Source organism: Protomyctophum bolini (assembly GCF_963924005.1).
Source record: "Protomyctophum bolini genome assembly, chromosome: 17".
Lineage (NCBI taxonomy): Eukaryota > Metazoa > Chordata > Actinopteri > Myctophiformes > Myctophidae > Protomyctophum > Protomyctophum bolini.
The window spans coordinates 37,571,015-37,593,159 of record NC_137878.1 but is presented as its reverse complement, the minus strand read 5'-3'; the positions used below and the strand labels follow the sequence as shown (position 1 = coordinate 37,593,159).

The 22,145-nt window shown below is 45.3% G+C and overlaps 1 protein-coding gene across 1 annotated transcript in view; it reads left to right on the top strand.

The window, feature by feature from the left end:
* poc1bl (POC1 centriolar protein homolog B (Chlamydomonas), like) overlaps positions 1 to 21,424 on the top strand; it is a 36,554-nt gene extending 15,130 nt beyond the window's left edge. Inside the window, exons 5-13 of the mRNA XM_080787247.1 lie at positions 345 to 514; positions 5,041 to 5,230; positions 6,509 to 6,694; positions 7,205 to 7,322; positions 7,814 to 7,990; positions 13,888 to 14,019; positions 14,315 to 14,425; positions 15,911 to 16,063; positions 18,666 to 21,424. Of these exons, the coding sequence (XP_080643373.1) occupies positions 345 to 514; positions 5,041 to 5,230; positions 6,509 to 6,694; positions 7,205 to 7,322; positions 7,814 to 7,990; positions 13,888 to 14,019; positions 14,315 to 14,425; positions 15,911 to 16,063; positions 18,666 to 18,797 (1,369 nt within the window). The 3' untranslated portion in view covers positions 18,798 to 21,424. The remainder of the gene's footprint in view (positions 1 to 344; positions 515 to 5,040; positions 5,231 to 6,508; positions 6,695 to 7,204; positions 7,323 to 7,813; positions 7,991 to 13,887; positions 14,020 to 14,314; positions 14,426 to 15,910; positions 16,064 to 18,665) is intronic.
* Positions 21,425 to 22,145: the final 721 nt, after the last annotated feature.

Genomic DNA, 22,145 nt, shown 5'->3' with positions numbered 1-22,145 from the left:
TTCTCGCGACCCCAGCTCGCCTTGTCGTTTACATCCAGCTCCCCCCATCCCCTCCCACCCCCACCCCTCTCTCTCTCTCTGCTCTGTGGTATGTTGATCATTGGTGTGATTCCTTCTGCACTATTCAAAGTTCAAAGTGAGCCTTTTTTTGTTTTTGCTGTGACGTTGGAGACTAATTTCCAGTTCCAGTTCCAGCGCGCACACGCACACGCACACGCACACTCACACGCACACGCACACTCACACTCACACTCACACTCACACGCACACGCACACGCACAAGACTAATATCACCGCGTAGCTATTTACTTAATTGGTTTCCACTCCACTCTCTCTCTCACCAGATGCCGAGCCAAGCAGTACGACTACCGGCGGCTGCCCACCACCTCGGTGGTCATCGCCTTCTACAACGAGGCCTGGTCCACGCTGCTCCGCACGGTCCACAGCGTGCTGGAGACCACCCCCGCCGTCCTGCTCAAGGAGGTCATCCTCATCGACGACTACAGTGACCGAGGTCAGAGTCAGACCCCCCACCCCACCGACCACCCGACCGTGTTGGGGTTTGGGACACAAAGTGGTGGAGAAAACATTTACTCCAGTTAGGGTTGTCCCATGGAGCAAAAAAACACATGATCGTTACATCCCTAGTGTCGATTAGTATCGATATTATATCCTGATATTAGACTGGATATTGTCTGTGATTTTGGATATTGTACTAGTATGATATTGGCATAAGTGTTCTATAAAAATGTAAATATCAGATCGGGAAAAAATCGCTATTGGCAGATACTCGAGATCAAAATAACGTGAGATCGGGACATCCCTAGTGTCGATTAGTATCGATATTATATCCATATCATGATATTAGACTGGATATTGTCTGTGATTTTGGATATTGTACTAGTATGATACTGGCATAAGTGTTCTATAAAAATGTAAATATCGGATCGGGAAAAAAATCGGTATTGGCAGATACTCGAGATCAAAATAACGTGAGATCGGGACATCCCTAAACTCAAGTGAATTCGTACTCGAGAAACGCCAGCAGTGCATTTCAACGGAGAAGCCATCTTATTTTGGTAAGCCGTTCACTCAGAAAACGGACGACCGGAAGTTATAGAATCGTCTCTGTAACGTGTCCTAGATGTTATTTCATTCACCCAAAACATACATGTTGTAACCGTGATCATGAACACTTTAGTTATGAGTCACAGATCAATATAAATGGATTCTAAAAACAATCCGTTTCCATCATGAGCACGCTGACTTTTCACTTCCAGTTTTCTTTTCCTGTTTACTTCCGTCGCACGGCAACCAGAGCGACACAGACGGGTGCAGAACAGCATTATGAAACTTTACCCATTCTGACCTGAGATCAGATTCATACGAGGTTTCCACTGGACACACACTGGTCTGATTAACCCATTCTGACCTGAGATCAGATTCTAAAAATGTCAGTCGTTCTTCGATTTTTCAAAAATAGCAGACCTACAAGTACCTATGTTTCTATATCGGTGGTGCTCGACCTTTTTCATGACAAAGAACCCCCAAAGATATATGTAATTGGCCGCCGACCCCCATCTGAAAATATGTTGTTCCAAGCAAAGACTTCAAAGTTTTTTTTTAACCGTGAAAATGTAGTGCAAATCTTTGAATATCTATTCTTTCAGAGGGAACGTTCCCTCTGAAAGAATAGATATTCAAAGATTTGCACTACATTTTCACGGTTAAAAAAAAATAGCAGACCCATAAGCTCGTAGCGTGGCACTCACTATGAGCTTGTAGATCTGTTATTTTTTAAACAGCTAAAGCATAACATAATGCTTAAAACACCAAAAAAGGGTTCCCGCCCCGAAATGGTTTAAAGTAGCAAAAAGTACTGTGTTCAAAATGTATAGAAATCCTTTGAAGAATAGCTGCTCTACAAGTTCTCACAGCGCGTCGCAAAGCGTGTTTGTTGACGCGACACTTGAGGAGCTAGCCAAGGTGTAAATCGTTGCCGTCAGGCAGAAACCACTTATCTCAAAATGTGGATCTGCTACTTTTGTATTTGAATCCTGTTTTTTGGACGTGTGAGGTTTCCACCCGACAAAGCTGTCATTCTCGACTTAAACAATAGCAGCCTGCGAACGAGACGGGACGCATTCTGCACACACCTCTCTGATCCTCCCGAGAATACGCTAAACGAACACAACGGCGCTCAACCTTTCTTAGACAAGCTTTAGTCTAAAGGTGATGCAATGAATGAATGGATGAACGAAAGGCCCCCCGGGGCCCTCGTTCCACCAACGAAAGGCCCCCCGAGGCCCTCGTTCCACCAACAGGCAGGTGAATGAATGGATGAATGAAAGGCCCCCCGGGGCCCTCGTTCCACCAACAAAAGGCCCCCAGGGGCCCTCGTTCAACCAACAGACAGGTTGCTTGGTTTCCGTGCCATCATCACTGCCCTGACGAGAAGCAAACAATGGCGTGCATTCCTGTAACTACTGATATCTTACGGGAATCCACCTGTCATAAATATGGATGCCTGGGGTGCAAGTGGTTCATTCTTTGTTAACCAATTGAACTCCATGAACTAGGGAAACCAGTAATAGTCCCCCTGGCTTGAGGACGCCGGTCAGTGAGGGGTTAAGTGGGTTTAAGCCCTTATTATGCTTAGAATGTATAATGTAGGCATCTGGCAGACGCTCTTAATCCTTAGCGACTAAAGGGCCGTCCATACTGTCTCCGACCATCCAACCTTTCATCTGAAAGCTCTGGTACAACCACAACATGACGTCACTCGCAACTCCTGAAACCCATTCCTCCGAATTCTTGTTCTGAAAGCTGCACTCCCAGATGTTGTGACTCTCCGAACTCTACTTCGGAGAAAGAATTAAAGTCTGATCTTTCCGACGTAAAGTTCGGTGGTCGGAGACAGTATGGACTGCCCTTTAGAGTATTAAGCAAGGACAACACGAGGTAATGCATCAGAAGCATAGATATAGTCATCTAGGACAGTCATTTTACAACGCTTTTTATATCAAGGCCTAGAGCTTCACTTCTAGATTTTTACTAGTTGACTAGTTGTTTAACTAGGCCTATACCTATTATGTAAAATATTTAAATATTATACATTTAAAAAACTGTGTACTTTGGTGACTAACTATAATCCATAGCTGATCTTGAGGCCTACAAAAACGAGAAAAAAATAACATTCTTATCAAGTCAACTAGTACCAACAAGGTCGACTAGTATCATTTACTAGTGGACTAGTTGAATAGTGGACTAGTTGCTTAAAGCCCTCTGACAAGGTCCACTATGCATTTGGCATTTGAACCACAGTCCACCATTCAATGAGATTTAGCCTCCCTCGCAGACCCCGAAACCAAAGAATGGGGACTTTTGTCTGCAAAATATACAATATTTTACACTCTCTAATTGTGTAGACTTCTTGTAAATGAAGCAATGCGATTTAATAATAATTGAACTCTTGAGAGCGTAAAATGGCTTAACTTTACGCTCTCAAGAGTTAAAGATCTATAAGGGTCCATTTGGTTAGTGGTTACCAACTCTCTGTCATTTAGCTGGGGGGGGGGGACCACCTGGAACCTCCTCAAGGACCACTGGTTGAAAACCACTGATCTAGAAACATATCGCCCGCCTGACAGTAGATTATCCAAAGAAAATAAATAATCCGTACATTGAAACTATAGGATGCCATGTCATTAATGATCTAAGTACAGTGACATCCTATCTAAGTTAAATGTTTATTAATGATCTGGCATCATCTGTCTACATACAGTGACATCATCTGTCTGCATACAGTGACATCATCTGTCTGCATACAGTGACATCATCTGTCTACATACAGTGACATCATCTGTCTACATACAGTGACATCATCTGTCTACATACAGTGACATCATCTGTCTACATACAGTGACATCATCTGTCTACATACAGTGACATCCTATCTAAATTAAATATTTAGCCTTTGCGCACTGTAAGCCTGTAAGGTCGCAGAGGCTTTAGATTGCAAATTGTAAGCTTAATGATCAGCTGTAAAAAAAAAAAGAAGAAGAAAAGTAAAAGTCCAGAATTAAAATGCACTTGAGTAAAATTGTGTGTGTGTGTGTGTGTGTGTGTGTGTGTGTGTGTGTGTGTGTGTGTGCGTGTGTCTGACCGTGCGTGGGTGCGATGACCCTCGAGACGTTACACCATAATGGTGACTTCATCGGGCGCTGACCTCCCAGTGACATCATTTCCTGGCCTTTTAACGGCCCTGGTCAGATGGAATCTTGGACAGGTCACTTGCCAGGCAATGACAGAGTTTTGTGTGTGTGTGTGTGTGTGTGTGTGTGTGTGTGTGTGTGTGTGTGTGTGTGTGTGTGTGTGTGTGTGTGTGTGTGTGTGTGTGTGTGTGTGTGTGTGTGTGTGTGTGTGTGTGTGTGTGTGTGTGTGTGTGTGTGTGTGTGTGTGTGTGTGTGTTAAAAGCGATCAAAAACGGCCGATGAAACAAATAAAACAAAAGTCGGCAATGTCGTATTCAGCAGGGAATGTGGACCTAGAATGCATCGGTGTCACCTTACCTTGGGAAATAAGCAGATATTCAAGCTGCGAGCTTGTAGATCTGCTATTTCTTAGGGTCCTTGACATGAAATACTTCATGAGAACCACTGACGTAGAAACCTAGGTTTTTCAGACCAAGTGTCATGATTTTGATTTTGTAGAATCTGGTCTCAGGTTAATCCATTCTGGGCGGGAACCCCTTTTGGTGTTTGAAGCATTTTGTTATACTTTAGCTATTTTTTTGTAATCGTAAAAAAGGGGTGCAAATCTTTGAATATATATTCTTTCAGAGCGAACGTTTTCAACTCAAAGCTTTGCTTCTGGGGGGGTTCCTGGAATAACATATTTTCAGATGGGGGTCGTTGGCCAATTACATATAATTTTTGGTGTCCTTGACAGGAAATATTGAGCATCACTGATACAGAAACATATAGGTGATTTTTTATTTTGACGTCAGGCCTAAATGTTTGTTAATTCTTCTCATTTAAGGCTACCTAAAGTCCCAGCTGGAGGAGTACATCAGCCGGCTGGAGCGCGTGCGTCTCATACGCACCAACAAGAGGGAGGGCCTGGTGCGGGCGCGCCTCATCGGCGCCACCTACGCCACGGGGGACGTACTGACGTTCCTGGACTGCCACTGCGAGTGTGTCCCCGGCTGGATGGAGCCCCTCCTGGAAAGGTGGGTTAAGGCCTATTCACCCTCTTATTACCAGCCTTAAATCACATATTTTTGTGCCTTAGGCCAGATTTGGCGACTTTTTGAATGACAATAGAAATATGTGCGATATGAGCACAATGTCACCAAATATCTCATTTTCAAGCTGCATTTCTTCACTTTACAAAGAAATAAGAACCATCTCTCTAGCATTTTCCATCGTTTACTTATAGCACTTATAGCAAAAATGAAGCATTTTAGTTCACTGAAACCAAGGTGTATTAAAATGCTTATTAATAAACAATGGAAAATGCTAGAAAGAATATTCTTATATCATTGTAAACTACAGACTTGCAGCTTCAAAATGAGACATTCTGTGACATTGTGGTCACATCTCACATTTTTAGATTGCCATTAGATTGCTGGCCAACGCCAGCCAATTCTGGCGAAAGCCCCATTTCTTAATTCATCATTTTTATGCAAAAATAAACATCTGCGTTAAAATACAATCCGACCATCTTTTACAGTCATTTTCAAGTAGTACCCCACGATTTCCACCAGATGGCGGGAACGTACCATTATGCTGAAAATCTCTATAATGTGTAAACTGGTATAACACTTCCGGTTCAAAAGGACGTAAACAACCAATGAAAGATTGTCCCCTACAAGATAGCCTCTCTCTGTGGGATTGCTAGGCTAACAATAGCTTCATCATACATTAGTCATAAATCACCCAAATCGAGCCCAGAAGATCCCAAAATATCAGATTTTTTGCCGCGATTCACATAGAGACGGCGCGCGTGCACGATAGTGCACGATCGCGCGGATTTCGGCCGGTTTTTAGTAGATTACATAAAAATAGAAAATAAAATGCAAAAAAATCGGAAAAAAATGATATATATATATATTTTTTTTTGAATTATTGTCTACCACGTCCACAACGTCCTTGGCCTTGAGGGATTTGTTGATAGCACGTCCAAAAAGACGTCCTTGGCCATAAGTGGGTTAATATTCATAGTCTCACCGCTCCGCTGGTGAGGTGACCACCGCCGCTCCGGTGGTGAGGTGACCAAAACAGAGAGAAGTACTGAGGAGAGCGGTGGTTTGCTCTTCACCGCGGCTCAGTGACGTCAGTAATCTCTCAAGAACAGATTCTGTGCATGCGCTACCTATTCAAAGGAAACAAACAGCAGAGGGTGCTGTTTTTCCTTTCTTTGACGATGGGAAAACGGTGACCTCTGTACAGTATGCAAAATGGAAAAGCAATAACTTTTCGTCCCCCTCTCTCTCCCCGGTGAGCAGGATCGGTGAGAACGAGAGCACCATCGTGTGCCCGGTCATCGACACCATCGACTGGAACACCTTCGAGTTCTACATGCAGACGGACGAGCCCATGATCGGAGGCTTCGACTGGCGCCTCACCTTCCAGTGGCACGCCGTGCCCGAGGTGGAGCGCAAGAGACGCACGGCCCGCATCCAACCAATCAGGTGAGATGGAGACACCAGTAGAGTACAAGGACACAGTACACAGTAAAGGACACAGTACACAGTAAAGGACACAGTACACAGTACACAGTACACAGTACACAGTACCAGTACACAGTACACAGTACACAGTACACAGTACCAGTACACAGTACACAGTACACATGACAGTACACGGTACAAGCATCCAGCCAGAGACACCACTTTTTAATTAGGTGTGCACAATTATGAAATCATGACCTCCGATTATTTGCAGGGTCATATCTGCCGATACCGATTCTGACCGGTTCCAGATTCTGTACGGATTATGCTGCCTTCAAACATTAGAAATACACAAAACACAAGTGACCGCAGAGTCATTGACGGTCACATTATTCTGGAGTCATCAATATCTGTGAAAATAATCTGCATTCTTTTGAGACCGATCCGATATGGCCGATATGCTACCGATTATATGCACCACTATTTTTTTTTAATTTATATTAACCCACACGTCCTGTCTATTCCTCCCAGATCTCCCACCATGGCGGGCGGCCTGTTTGCTGTGAGCAAGGCCTACTTTGAGTACCTGGGCACGTACGACATGGGCATGGAGGTGTGGGGAGGCGAGAACCTGGAGCTGTCCTTCAGGGTGAGTACTCAGTACGACATGGGCATGGAGGAGGGGGAGGGGAGACCCCTTCAGGGTGAGTACTCAGTACGACATGGGCATGGAGGAGGGGAGACCCCTTCAGGGTGAGTACTCAGTACGACATGGGGGAGGGGGAGGGGAGACCCCTTCAGGGTGAGTACTCAGTACGACATGGGCATGGAGGAGGGGAGACCCCTTCAGGGTGAGTACTCAGTACGACATGGGCATGGAGGTGTGGGGAGGCCCCTTCAGGGTGAGTACTCAGTACGACATGGGCATGGGGGAGCGGAGACCCCTTCAGGGTGCGGAGGACAGGACACCGCTTCTTCTTTTGTCGTGCCTTTTTTTTTACCTCCGTTTTATCCCCAACGTAGTCGTTATTACGTATGCCAATTCATTTCTCAAACTATTTCATGTCAAGGACCCCCAGAATGATCTGTATTTGGCCGTATTTGACCCCCATCTGAAAATATGTTTCCCCCTCCCCCCAGGTGTGGCAGTGCGGAGGAAGCCTGGAGATCCACCCCTGCTCCCACGTGGGTCACGTGTTCCCCAAGAAGGCTCCGTACGCGCGGCCCAACTTCCTGCAGAACACGGTCCGCGCCGCAGAGGTCTGGATGGACGGATACAAGCAGCACTTCTACAACAGGAACCCCCCGGCCAAGAAGGTAAGAACACGGAAGGCAGGACAATGGAGGACCCTGATCAAGGTTCAAGTTTTGTTTTTGGCTTTTTGCCTTTATTGATAGTTATTAGTGGGAGTGGAAAGTGGGAGAGAGAGAAGGGGAGAGACATGCAGCAAAGGTCGTCATGAACGGGACTCGAACACGCGACGCGCTGTAAAGCCAGAGCCTATATGTGCCTGGACCACTAGGCCAGCGGGCGCCCTGATCAAGGTCAAGTTGATTTGCATGTCCCAAATTGGACTACAACAAGTTTACAACGGGTAGAAAAGCTCTAAAAACACAGTAAACAGAGCAGCAATATTGCTGGAGATGCTTGGGTGTTCGAGTGCCAATCACTCCCATATATTCTGGCTGTGCGAGAAGGTGCCCTGTAACCCTGTAACCCTGTAACAGACAACTGTAGATTTAGTCAACTAAAATCTTTTGATATTTAGTTGACTAAAACTGGACTAACACTAAAACATTTCAGATGACTAACATATGACTAAAACTAAATTCAAAAGCCTATGGCTAAAACTGAATGTTTCTGTTATTTCTGGCTTATTATGCTTGAGTAAACAAAATCCCAATTAACAAAAGGCAAACCGAGGCAAAATAACAAGTCGTCGTACGTTGAGCACGAATGATTCAATTCCGTCAAAACTGGAATTATACATGCAGAACTATGGTATTACATGTAGTTTGTAGACAAACAGGAGAAGGGCGCACACCAGTATTGGTAGTATAAAGGCCTAAGGCGGTGAACATAGGCTGCACACTCATAGCTACGATGCTGGAAACGTATTAAAAAGAACCCTACGTTTGAAACTATTAAATATCTTCTTCAGGGAATGATTACACATACTTTGTAAACGCAGCCATCCGTGGCTGTGTGAGCTCTCATCTGTGCCCCAGGTGTGTGAACCTGAACCTATAATACCGGTTCTCCTTGAGGTCTCATCCATGCAGTGGATCCTGATCCTCCGTCGAGCCGAATCACTGCCAACGCTGCCATGTAACACCGAGCACAGCCCTGTCTGGAAACCAGAGATGGCATATGATATGATTCACTCCTCCCATCCAGGTGTCTGCGCTAGATTGACGTCCCATCAGTCAGTCTATAAGATTCGGGTGGAGTGAGAAGAACGCGCCACGATAGAGTTGTTTTTACAGGTCCCTTTTTTGTTGTCCTGCCTACCAGGCCACGCAAAGCCAGCCTATAGCCTCTCTTCCCACCATCAAACTTTTATGGTATCTCAGTTTCACCTGCATGAGAGAGTCAGAGAGAGAGAGAGAGAGACAGAGAGAGAAAGATGTAGTGCATTATTAATGTGGAGGAACTTTGATCAAACCATAAATTAGCCACCCACGGTCGGACATATTGAACACAGGGCAGCAAATCACCCGTACTGGCATCTCAACAATGAAATGTCTGGGTGTCTGTCATCCCTACTACTGGCCTCTCAACAATGAAATGTCTGGGTGTCTGTCACCCCTACTATACTGGCCTCTCAACAATGAAATGTCTGGGTGTCTGTCACCCCTACTGCTGGCATCTCAACAATGAAATGTCTGGGTGTCTGTCACCCCTACTATACTGGCATCTCAACAATGAAATGTCTGGGTGTCTGTCACCCCTACTGCTGGCATCTCAACAATTAAATGTCTGGGTGTCTGTCATCCCTACTACTGGCCTCTCAACAATGAAATGTCTGGGTGTCTGTCACCCCTACTGCTGGCATCTCAACAATTAAATGTCTGGGTGTCTGTCATCCCTACTACTGGCCTCTCAACAATTAAATGTCTGGGTGTCTGTCACCCCTACTGCTGGCATCTCAACAATTAAATGTCTGGGTGTCTGTCACCCCTACTGCTGGCATCTCAACAATTAAATGTCTGGGTGTCTGTCATCCCTACTACTGGCCTCTCAACAATTAAATGTCTGGGTGTCTGTCACCCCTACTGCTGGCATCTCAACAATTAAATGTCTGGGTGTCTGTCACCCCTACTGCTGGCATCTCAACAATTAAATGTCTGGGTGTCTGTCATCCCTACTACTGGCCTCTCAACAATGAAATGTCTGGGTGTCTGTCATCCCTACTACTGGCCTCTCAACAATTAAATGTCTGGGTGTCTGTCACCCCTACTGCTGGCATCTCAACAATTAAATGTCTGGGTGTCTGTCACCCCTACTGCTGGCATCTCAACAATTAAATGTCTGGGTGTCTGTCATCCCTACTACTGGCCTCTCAACAATTAAATGTCTGGGTGTCTGTCACCCCTACTGCTGGCATCTCAACAATTAAATGTCTGGGTGTCTGTCACCCCTACTGCTGGCATCTCAACAATTAAATGTCTGGGTGTCTGTCACCCCTACTGCTGGCATCTCAACAATGAAATGTCTGGGTGTCTGTCACCCCTACTGCTGGCATCTCAACAATTAAATGTCTGGGTGTCTGTCATCCCTACTACTGGCCTCTCAACAATGAAATGTCTGGGTGTCTGTCATCCCTACTACTGGCCTCCCAACAAAGACGAACGCTGCACTGCAGAAAGACAACGGTCACTGTCCAGATGACTGAGCTATAAACAATGGTAGCGGCTTGGGAGAGTCTGGAGATGTTTTTCCACCAGCTGCTTTGAGATGCAGGACACAAAGACACTGGCGATAATTAAAAACGTGTACTATACACCCTATAAGGGGCGGCTGTGGCTCAGGAGGTAGAGCATGTCGTCCAATGATCCCTGGGTTGGCGGTTCGAATCCCGGCTCCTCCTCCTGTCCGCATGTCGAAGTGTCCTTGGGCAAGACACTGAACCCCACAGTGCCTCCAATGAGTCGGTCGGTGTGAGCTCGCCACCGTCGGTGTGTGAATGTGGACGCTGGCGTCGAATGTTCGCCGCTTCACCTCCCAATGCATGAAGGAATGAATGAAAGCACCTTGAGCACTTGGAAAAGCTCTATAAAAATGCAATTCATTAGACAATCTGCACAGGTCTCCACCATGGCAGCTATAGCTTATTGTGGGCCAACAATGTTTCATGGCAATTGGACTGCGTTCATGATTTGAGGCATGTTGTTCAAAACGGGCCACAGCCACAGACTAATCTTGGCCAATTAGGATGGAATGTGCAAAATCGGACAGATCCGTCTTGATCACATGACTATAGAGATGATGTGTACCGATTTGCGTGATGTTTGGACAAAATCTGTAGGATTACTACAAATAGTGTGTGTTTGCGCGCATGTGTGGTGTGCGACTGTGCGTGCCTCACGTATTTGGCCTCGCCTTCGGCCTGGCGGAGACCCCCCAAAAAAAATATTCAAAAGTACAAATTACAAAGTACATTTTCCTTTTTAATATCAATGCAATGCTGTGTTCAGACTTTCCAAGATGTACCAGAATGTAAGCCCCCCATTTTCACTATCTGAAATGGGGGACTGTACAGTGTGCAGTGGGAGTCAAAAGTACAATATTTGTCTTTCAAATGTTGCACGTCTCTGCCCGTATATCCTCTTATCATATCGCTGTTCAGCGGGGCTTGATTTGCAGGATTACGAAGTGATTTGTTTTGCGGATGTGACTGTCGACACTCCCGCACTTTGATGTTTGCACGTTAACCAAAAGCCTCGGCCCTGAAGAGCGCTACGCTTCAAAGTGTCTTCCCTCCAGTCATACGGAGGAGCTGCTGATTCTCAACAGACTGCTCTGTCTCAGGCGCTCTGCTCTACGTTTCCTCATAGAATCATGGGACTGAAAGGTTTAAAACAAAGAGACGATTTAACACGCTTAGCATTTCATTTCAACCAACCACATTTTACGACGATAGGCGAGGCGACTTTTATTTGTATAGCACACAGCCCGCTTGCAATGATTGCACAATTTGCCCTGCTGCAGTGGGCAAAAAACGGCAAGGAAAAGTCAAACTAGATGCTTGGGAGTTTTGTTTAATACGTTCATGTCTCATGTACATAAATGATGGCCAGCATTGTTGAGCAACACTTTGAGACTAAACAAGAACAAATGCGTCACATCGCGACTCATTGTGAGCTTGTAGATCGGCAATTTTCAAATGGTCTTATTACTACATGGTAAGAAATGCGAGTAATTATTTTCCACCACTGCATCTGACAACTTTGTTGACGCCTGAGTGCACTCAGCAAACACCTTTATCCATTCCATTCTCAGCTTATCGGAGCTCAGAAGGTGTGTACTTTACACATCACATGCCCAGTGTGTGTGTGCGTGTGCGTGTGCGTGTGCGTGTGCGTGTGTGTGTGTGCGCGTGTGCGTGTGCGTGTGTGTGTGCGTGTGTGCGTGTGCGTGTGTGTGTGTGACAGACACAGGTTAAATATTAGCATTTTATTACCGTCTCTGTCGGGTGGAAAACTCATATCTCCAAAAACTGTCGCTTGTCAGAAAATGTAATAAAGAACCATGTCGATCCACAATGTAGTTATTGTTTAGTTTTGGTTAATACTTTTCAATGTTTATAAAAACCCACAGACAACCCTTTTCATATCAAAGTCCATCATTTATTCTGCATTTGAGCCACATGGACCACCATTTGATGAACCTATGTTTTTGTACGGGTGCAGTACTTAGTTTAAACAGTACTTAGTTTAGACTAGTCATTTTGTTAGACCAGTCATTAGTCCTACAACTACAACCTATCTCAGACCCTCACCCTAACCTCCCACAGGGCAGCACACCTAAACCTAACCTTAACCCATGTCTAACCAATGACTAGTCTAAACTAAGTATGCACCCCTTTTATATCAGTGGTTCTCAAACTATTTCATGTCAAGGACCCCCAGATTATATTATTATATTATATTATTATATGTAATTGGCCATGGACCCCAATCTCAAAATATGTTGTCCCAGGGACCCCTACCCAGAAGCAAAGATTTGAGTTGCAAATGTTCGCTGTGAAAGAATATATATTAAAAGATTTGCACACGTTTTCACGATTTTTCAAAAATAGCTAAAGTTTAAAATAATGGTCAAAAGTGGTTAAAAGCTAAAACGACAAAAAAATATACTTTAAAAGTTGAAATATGGAGATACAATGTTTCTGCCCCGACAATATTGTGCAAGCATTTTGTTAATATTTCCCAATTGCAGCAAGATTATCGCAGATAACATTATGTCCGAGTGTTGTGGGGAACAAAGAGAGAGCCGTGCCGGTGAACGAGACAACCCTTTTAACCTCATTCACACCAATGGAAGAAAACACAAACCAAACCAATTATTGTGTGACGTCCCCTTGTTGAATAGTGTAGCAATACTGTATTTATTCACGGCAGTGGAACACAAACGACAACAAAAACAGGTTTTCCGCGTTTGATCGCGCTGTAGCGCATTGTGAGCTTGTATATTGGCTATTTTCAGCATGCAGTCAAGTGTAAAATCGGGCATTACGGCGCCATCAAGGCCCGCCAACATTTTTTTTTTTTGGGTGTGTGGACAAAATCAACTCTAGAATTAGTGCACTAAAGTCTTATCATATTTAGTCAGCTAAAACTAGATTAAAACTACAACATTTCAGGATCCAGTTGCACCACCTCACACTAAGTTCAAACTTAGTCTAGTTAAAAGTCTTGACTTAAAAGCCATTTAAGCTATAACTAGGCTAAGTCTGAACTTAGTGTGATGTGGTGCAAGTGCAACCCCCCCTACTGATAACTAAAATATGACTAAAACTAAATGGAATCTTATTCAAAAGACTATGACGAAAACTAAATCAAACTTGGCAACGCTAAAGGCCTTTTACTGACATGCCTAGTAATGAGAGGCGTGCGTTTATTTTGCATAGCGCATGAGCTTGCAGATCTGCTATTTTTCAATAGTTTATTAATGCGCATTAATGAATGCGCGTGCCTGTTTTGCTTCCCAGGAGAAGTATGGGGACATCTCGCACCGCGTGCTGCTGAGGGACAGGCTGAAGTGTAACAGCTTCGACTGGTACCTGAAGAACATCTACCCCGACCTGCACGTCCCCGAGGACCGCCAGGGCTGGCACGGAGCGGTGAGTCTTCCTCCTCGTCCTAGCCGGCGTTTCCGGTCAAAACGGCGCTTATTGCACGGATCATAGCGGTCGCTGTAATTGCACCGGCCTGTACTTCTCATCATCTAGCGGCTATCCCCGGACCGGCACGTTAAAATTACCACCGCTGAAGTGCCCTTGGACAAGGCATTGAACCCCTACCATGAAATGTTCTATGAGCAGGGCCTGGATGAAAAAACAAGTTCTTGAGCTTAGTCCAGTTACCCTGGGTAAACAAACCTTTCCTTTCCTTTGTATATATCTCCTCTCCCAACAGGTGCGTAGCTCTGGGATCCATTCAGAGTGTCTGGACTACAACGCTCCGGAGCACAGCCCCACCGGCGCCCACATCTCTCTGTTCGGCTGCCACGGGCAGGGAGGCAACCAGGTCTGTAAAAAAAACTCTTTTTACGCTGTCCATGTCTCTCTCTCTCGCTCTCTCTCTCCATCTCTCTCTCCCTGCAACCCTTTGCTAGCTTGCAGATCCGCTACTTTTTACGTTTTTGCGTGCGCCGTGCGATGGAAGTATGGGGGTGTTAATTTCAGGCCAGTTGTAATATATCACACAAAGCGCACTCGGCAGCTAGATTTCTTTTTTTCTTATAATTTTTCCCATATATGGGGGACAAGGGAGAGCAACGGACTTGAACTCATGCTTCCTTCATGCCTGAGTGTCCAAGTTGCTCCTTTACACCTGACAGGGGGGAGTTTCCCTGGTTGGACGTAGCGCGTGGAAGGAACACGTTATTCCAACCAGTTCCTTTCCCCTCCATCAGGCGCCCCGGCTGGCCAGGGGGAGGCAGTTTAGAGACCAGGATTACTGCATGTTTTTTGTGAGCGTACCTACCTACCCTATAGGGGACACGGGGAGAACATGCAAACTCCACACAGAAAGGCCCTTTCCCCAACCCCGCCTTCGGGTATGGGCACTGATGACGCGGAGGAGGAAACACGCCACCAGCACCCCGAGCGGGAATCGAACCCAGGACCTTCTCGGCAGCTAGATTTAAAACAGAATCCTTGTGGTCTTCCATATTTGATAGAGGGTACAGCCGGGGCCGCGGGGTTATCTGTCTGCGACAATGTATTTTTAATGCGGGGCCCAGGACAGTAGCCCAGAAGCAGGGCTCTTCTCTCTCTCTCTGTGTGAATCTTCTCCCTGTCCTGTATATCTTATTACCCATCTGACGCGGCGCATCAGGTGTCCCGCCACCGGGGCCACAAAAAGCAGCATGTGTGATCGAAAATCAATGTTTCCATGGCTGGTCGTTGAAACGGGAACCTGAGGCGCCCCCTCCTCCCCCCCGCCCCCTCTTCCCCCCCCCCCCCCCTCCCCCTCCCCCAAGAACCCAGGTTCCATTTAAAAGATACATGAGCCTTCATAGGCAGACTGAATGGCACTGCTGGGTAAATAAGTTTGAAAGCGCCACAGACAGACACACACACACGGGGGGGGGGGGGCCCGGAGCGGGTTAGATAGAGAAAGGGACAGGTTGAAAGTATGAAGATTGATTACCTGGCCCTTTTTTTTTAAAGGGCAACATGCCCCAGCGAGCCAGGCTGCCTTTTGTCCCCGACGGCGGCCTGCGATGTTGAAACCACAGCAGACAGGAGGGGAGTGGAGTTTAATGTGTTTGGTGTGATTGAGAGGAGGGCAAAGCCCAGTTCCAACCCGGGCTCCCCCAGAGTTACTGTCGAAGTGTCCTTGAGCAAGACACTGAACCCCTAATTGCTCCCGATGTGCTGGTCGGTGCCTTGCATGGTTGCCGCTGCTGTATGAATGTGTGTGTGAATGTGATGCACAATCTCTGTAAAGCGCCTTGGATAAAGGCGCTATATATAAATGCACCATATTTACTCCCTCCCTCTGCAGTACTTTGAATACACGACCCAGAAGGAGATCCGCTTCAACTCTGTGACGGAGCTGTGTGCCACGGTGTCAGAGGGACAGGCGGGCATCGGGATGAGCCACTGTCCGCACGACAAGGACGCCACGCCACCACACGTCACGTGGCACTTCAAAGAGGTACACACACACACACACACACACACACAACACACGAACGATAATTATACCGCACACCACCAGAAATCACATGGCACTTCACTCTTCACTCTTCACACTGTATAGTGTGTACAGTCATTCTGTCATCTGACTGTCTACATAACCTTTGCATAAGACTGCAAGCACACAGGAGGATTGTGTTGACATTTCGATATTAAGAATGACTTGGATTTGATGACTGAGCTTTGTCTAGCAAACACACACGCACACGCACACACACACACACACACACTCTCACACACTCTCACACACTCTCATTCACTCTCACTCACACACACACAGACACACATGTTTGTATTACTACTAGAAGCTTGCACGCCTGTTAGACGTGCTGGGCAGGTTGTGGTCGCTCTGTAATCGAGCAAGGATAGAGAGAGGTGCACTGCTCACCACAGTTCTGGGAAGGTGTATGACTTTGACCACCTGAACCTGCGTGCACTAATCTGTGCGCTCCCATGGGCACAGATGTATTTGCATTGTGGGCGTGGAATTCTCTCAAATGTAATAATTGATCCTTGTGAGGACATCAATATTTTTTCATAAACACTATTTTCACCCCTTTTCCCCTCTTGCAGAACCTGCAATTTCTCGGGAAAATTGGGGAAAATCCTCTTCTCGGGGAAATTGGGAAAACACTCTTTTTTGCCAAAACGAGAAATCTCGTGTTTGTCTAATGTAATTTAATCCAGAATTTTAATAGTATTTTATTTACCGTTTATTTTACCATGTATGTTGTGACGTCATAGAATATCCAAAATCGTCTTCGCAAACACACACAATTGTTAGGGCTCAGATTGAGATAAAGGACCTACACCTCTAAGGTATATTAATAATGACATAGTAAAATGTTGAAAATGAGTGGAATGCCCCTTTAAAGTACCAACAGTAAAAGTACTCATTATGCATGAAATGTCCTGTTTCACAAGGTTTCAAGTGTATAAAAATGTATAAAAGATATTTTTTAAATAGCTGCTATACAAGCTAGATCGGCTATTTTCAAATGGTCGGAATGCACATGCTGTATTATATAGGGCTGTGGGTAATGTATGCTTTGTAGGCTAATAATACTCCAAATCTACAAAGTAACTATAGTAACCAAATGTAGTGGAGTTAAAGTACAATATTTAGATCTGAGATGTACAGTAGTGGAGCAGAAGTAAAAGTATTAGGAATTGGAAATACTTATAATAAAGTAAGAAATAACTCAACCTTGTACTTAAGTACAGTAGTTAGTTACTATACTTCCCACCAGCGCCTAAAGCTATAACCTCTAAATGCATCTGAAGACCAACCTGAATGTTTCCCCATAATTGGAAGACTACAGTTACAGTAACTCTGAAACTCTTTTAACCCATTCTGACCTGAGATCAGATTCATACGAGGTTTCCACTGGACACACACTGGTTCTGATGAACCCATTCTGACCTGAGATCAGATTCTAAAAAATGTCAGTCGTTCTTCGATTTTTCAAAAATAGCAGACCTACAAGCTCGTAGCGCGCCACTCGGTGGCGCGATATGAGCTTGTAGATCTGCTGTTTTTCAATAGCTAAAGCATAACATGATGCTGACACCAAAAGGGGTTCCCGGTCAGAATGGGTTAACCGTAAAACCGGCCATTTATCTTGTGAGGAGGACAAGGATAATTATTGTCCCCACAAGGACTATTTCTCACATTTCCAGGACTTGTGGCTGCCTGGGGGGGCCCCACACACGATCTCACACGCACGCACGCACACACACACACACAGTCACACACACACACACACACACACACACACACACTGCACTGCACTCCCTGTGGGGTTGTGCAACGCTTTTGTCGAATTTGAAGTTGTGGGGCGAACGGTTCTCGAGTTACGTGGATTACAGACGTACACACATAACGTACAGAGACTACAGAGTGCATTTATAGATAGATAAAGGTCTGGTGACATAACTTTTTTTTGTAGGTTTTCTGACCTCAACTGCACCCCAAAAAACCTGAAGTTTGATCATTCAGTAGATTTTCTGTGGTCTTGAGGTTTTCTGAATAACTAGCCTCAAAGAAAGTGGTCTACAGGCAAACTGATTTGCATGTGGAGTGTGGACGACGGTGATGTCATCAGAATCCAGATGGGTATCTCTCCACTTAACACTAGAACACTTAGTTCCAGAACATAGTCCAGTTTTCGGTGAAGAGGTTGACCGCCGAAAGCTCCGACGTGACGTCACGCCGCGGTGGTCAACCAACGCTCAACACAACACATCTCTCTGTTTTGGACTGATCGCCGTTTTCGGTGGTCAAAACTGGTCTATGAAATAGGCACTTAAGGGGAAAGGAACTGGTTGGAATAACGTGTTCCGTTCCACACACGCTACGTCCAACCAGGGAAACTCCCCCCCTGTCAAGTGTAAAATGAGCAACTTGGACACCCAGGATCACATTATATGATTGACACAGGGGTGAAAAATGGGTTACAAAATCGTGGGATAAAAAATATATATATATTTAAAAAAAAGATAGGCACTTAATCCTTCTCTCTCTCTCTCTCTCTCTCTCTCCTCACTCGCCCTCTCTGCAGGACGGCAGCATCTATCACCCCCACTCGGACATGTGCGTCACGGCCTTCCGCACGGCAGAGGGACGCGCCGACGTCCAGATGAGACGCTGCACGCCGGGAGACAAACACCAGCAGTGGACTTTCGAATGGTAGAGAGACAGACACCAGCAGTGGACGTTCGAATGGTAGAGAGACAGACACCAGCAGTGGACCTTCGAATGGTAGACGAATGACAATGGAGACAGACAGACACCAAGCAGTGGACGTTCGATGGCTCTTAGACGACGAAGCGTACGAGGGAGGAGGGAAACTCTTTTAACCCAAAGTGCAATTAATCTTCCACGGTCGCGGCGGCGGCTGCTGTCCTCGCCGCCGTCTTCTCTGCCGCCGAGCGCGGCGCTCTGCCGCCGAACGCGTGATCTAAGACGACGGTATAGCGTGCCTCGTTTGTCATTAGACTCCTAATCCACACCTCCCAGGTTCCAGTCCCGTTGGTCATTAGACTCCTAACCCACACCTCCCAGGTTCCAGTCCCGTTGCAGTCACTATTTTTCCAACAACCGCAGACTTTTTATTTCTTTTATTTTTTTTGCCGATAATGTATCGTTTTTTTAGACCACGACGAAGGGGGTGCCGTCTCTAGCGAACTTGAGCCACGAGAGGCACACCACCGAGCACAGGTTGCCGTGGGCGGTTCTTTACGCAACCGGGCCGCAATTTAGAATCACGCCCCCTCAGAACCTCTGAACCGGCACTTCATTTTAACTGGGAATTGACAGTGGACAGGCGGGTGGTCGGACGGACGGATGATAATTGTGCTGGAAATGTCATTTTGGTGGCCAGTTTGGCTAGTTTTTCATACCAATTGGGGGATGGAATGAATTGTGTTAGGGTGGTGAGGCTCAAAGTAGAGAGACCTGAAAGGGGACCAAAAGGGAACCAAATGGACCCCTAACGGTTCTTCAAATGGAACCATAATGGTTCATTTGCTTCTATTTTTATTCCTGAATTTTAAGTGCCTGTGCAAAGCAGTCCAGCCCATGTTTTCTGTATCATTCCACAATTCAATGTCGTTCTTTTTTTAATTTTAGTTTTTAAATAGTTTTTCTCTCACTGACAGGACGTGAATGCGGGATGCGAGGGCTGATTTAAACAGTCCAGCAAGAAAAAATAAGTGCCTTCCCTCAAAGAGTGTCTTTGAAAAACATTTGGGTTTTATTTTTCTAAGATGTTAAATTCAATTGTCATGTTGCACTACATCAAGTGCAAAATATGTTTTATAACTTTGGGTGATTATTACGAATTAGATGAACAGTCCTAATGTTTACTCAATTTGATCAAGGGGGAGTCTTAAGGTTTACCGATTGTTTAATATATGATTACATTTGGGGGATGAGGGGCTCAAAGATGACGCAACCTGTGCCAGCGATGTAAGCAGTTGACTTTTTTCTTGTCCTGGATGGCTTGATAAATATTTTTGTAAATTTCTGGGAAAGATGAAGGGGTTTTGGATCGATGGCACCAGAAAATGGCTGCCACTTCTATGCCCTATGCTAGCAGTGATTCTCAACCAGTGGTCTGTGGGCCAATTTTGTTACACACCTGCATTACTTAATTTACAAGAAGTCTACACAATTAGAGCATGTAGTGAATAATTGTTACTTTGATCAACCAAATATTAGTTATTTTTGATAAAGAGCTGGAGACGGGGAGGACACGCATGTTACCGTACAAACCACTCTATATATTAACGGGGTTCCCTACGCAAGTATGGAACAGTATGGAATTCCATTTCATACTTTTCCAGGTCTGGAAAAGAATGCAAAATGTCAAATAATGTATGGAAAGATATTTATGTTTCCAGACTATTACTCTCTGTGGGGAGGCCCCTGGTCAGGGGACTCTCTGTGGGGCGGCCCCTGGTCAGGGGACTCTCTGTGGGGAGGCAATGTATGGGGGGCACCACACATTCTGACACTGAACCGTCCAGTTTTTTTTCCCCCTTCCGACACCTCGGTTTTCCGGCCGCAGCTTGCCCGGGGAGAGCGAGCGTCTGGGGGAAAAAGTATGGAATTTTGAAATTCCAAATGTGTATTAGGAACCCCGCCTATTACTGCCAATTACTTATAGGAATATAATAGAGTTATAGTTTTAACACTTACTTTAACGAAAGAAAATAACGTACTGCACCTTGAAGATTCCAAATCCATCGCTCTGTGCCTTCTGCTTTTTATTGGGTTTTAGTCGGGGTAGTCTTGTTTGTGCCGAAAATGACAGCTTAGCTGTGCCTTCACAGGTCCAATGCTTCACTTACACTCGGCAAATAGCCGATCTTCAAGCTCACAAATGTGTCTCATTGTGGCGCGTTGTGAGCTTGAAGATCGGCTAATTTTCTCGGGTCATTCCGGGGGTGTGCACCTTTTCTCTAAGAAAGCACCTGTCTCTCAGTACTTGAACCAATAGAGCTATAGAAGTCCTGACGTCACTCGTTCATCCCCTGGTTCGCAGAACGTTTTTCTCTATGGAGAATTATATATGTTTTGTTTTTTTGGTTTTTCTTAATCGTCTCAAGGATTGTGGTCCACAAATAAACATGGGATTTGATTGACCGATGGAACTGTGTAGCCTATAGGAACTATAGAGCGGCTTTTAGAAGAGCAGGATTTCTCGCTGTATATCGCTGAATAGCTGCTGCATCGTTGTTGAAGACGGCTGCTCGGTGTGCTCCTTGCGGTCTTTAATTTTGCACCTTATGAATATCAAATATTCATACTAGTCAGTGTGTGTGTGTGTGTGTGGGGAGGAGGGGGGGGGTTGGGTGGGGTGACTGATCATTCAAAATGACTCCAGGCACCGTGAAGGGTTGCTCAATTTAGTTTGTGCTGTTTTTTTTATCGACTTTTTCTTTTAACTATTGCTGTTTTTATGGTTTTAAAAGGGACCTGAGTGGGACAGTGCATCTCTGGAACTACTGAGCTATAAGAACAAAGGGATGTTTGGTTGTGTGTGGGTAACCAGAACGCTCCCCCCCCCCCCAAAAAAAAAACCAAACTAAAAAAACGCCCCCATTTTGTCATTTTAGATTTGTAACCAATTATTTCATACTTTTGCTGTTCAAACAATGGCAGAAATTCAAGCTCACAAAGTGGTGCACCATGAGCCTGCCATCTTTGAAGAATCGTGAACATTTTTGCAAATCTTTGAATATATATTTTTAAATGGCTTCCAACACAAAAACTAAACATTTTATCAACTCAGTTATTTTTTTTTCCTGTAAGCATGCAGACAAGTCAAGCATTCTCTGAAGGTCTTTCGTTGTCGCACGTTCACAACAGAGAATTTTCAGTAAATCTTTCACAAACGCCATTCTGCCATAGAGAATCCTATCAACTATACGTTGAAATGCCTTGGATCTGGCAGAGTGTTAAAAGCGAACATTTTTATTTCAAATTTTTGCGCCTGGTGGTCCCTAAACAAACAAAATATTTTGAGATGGGGCCA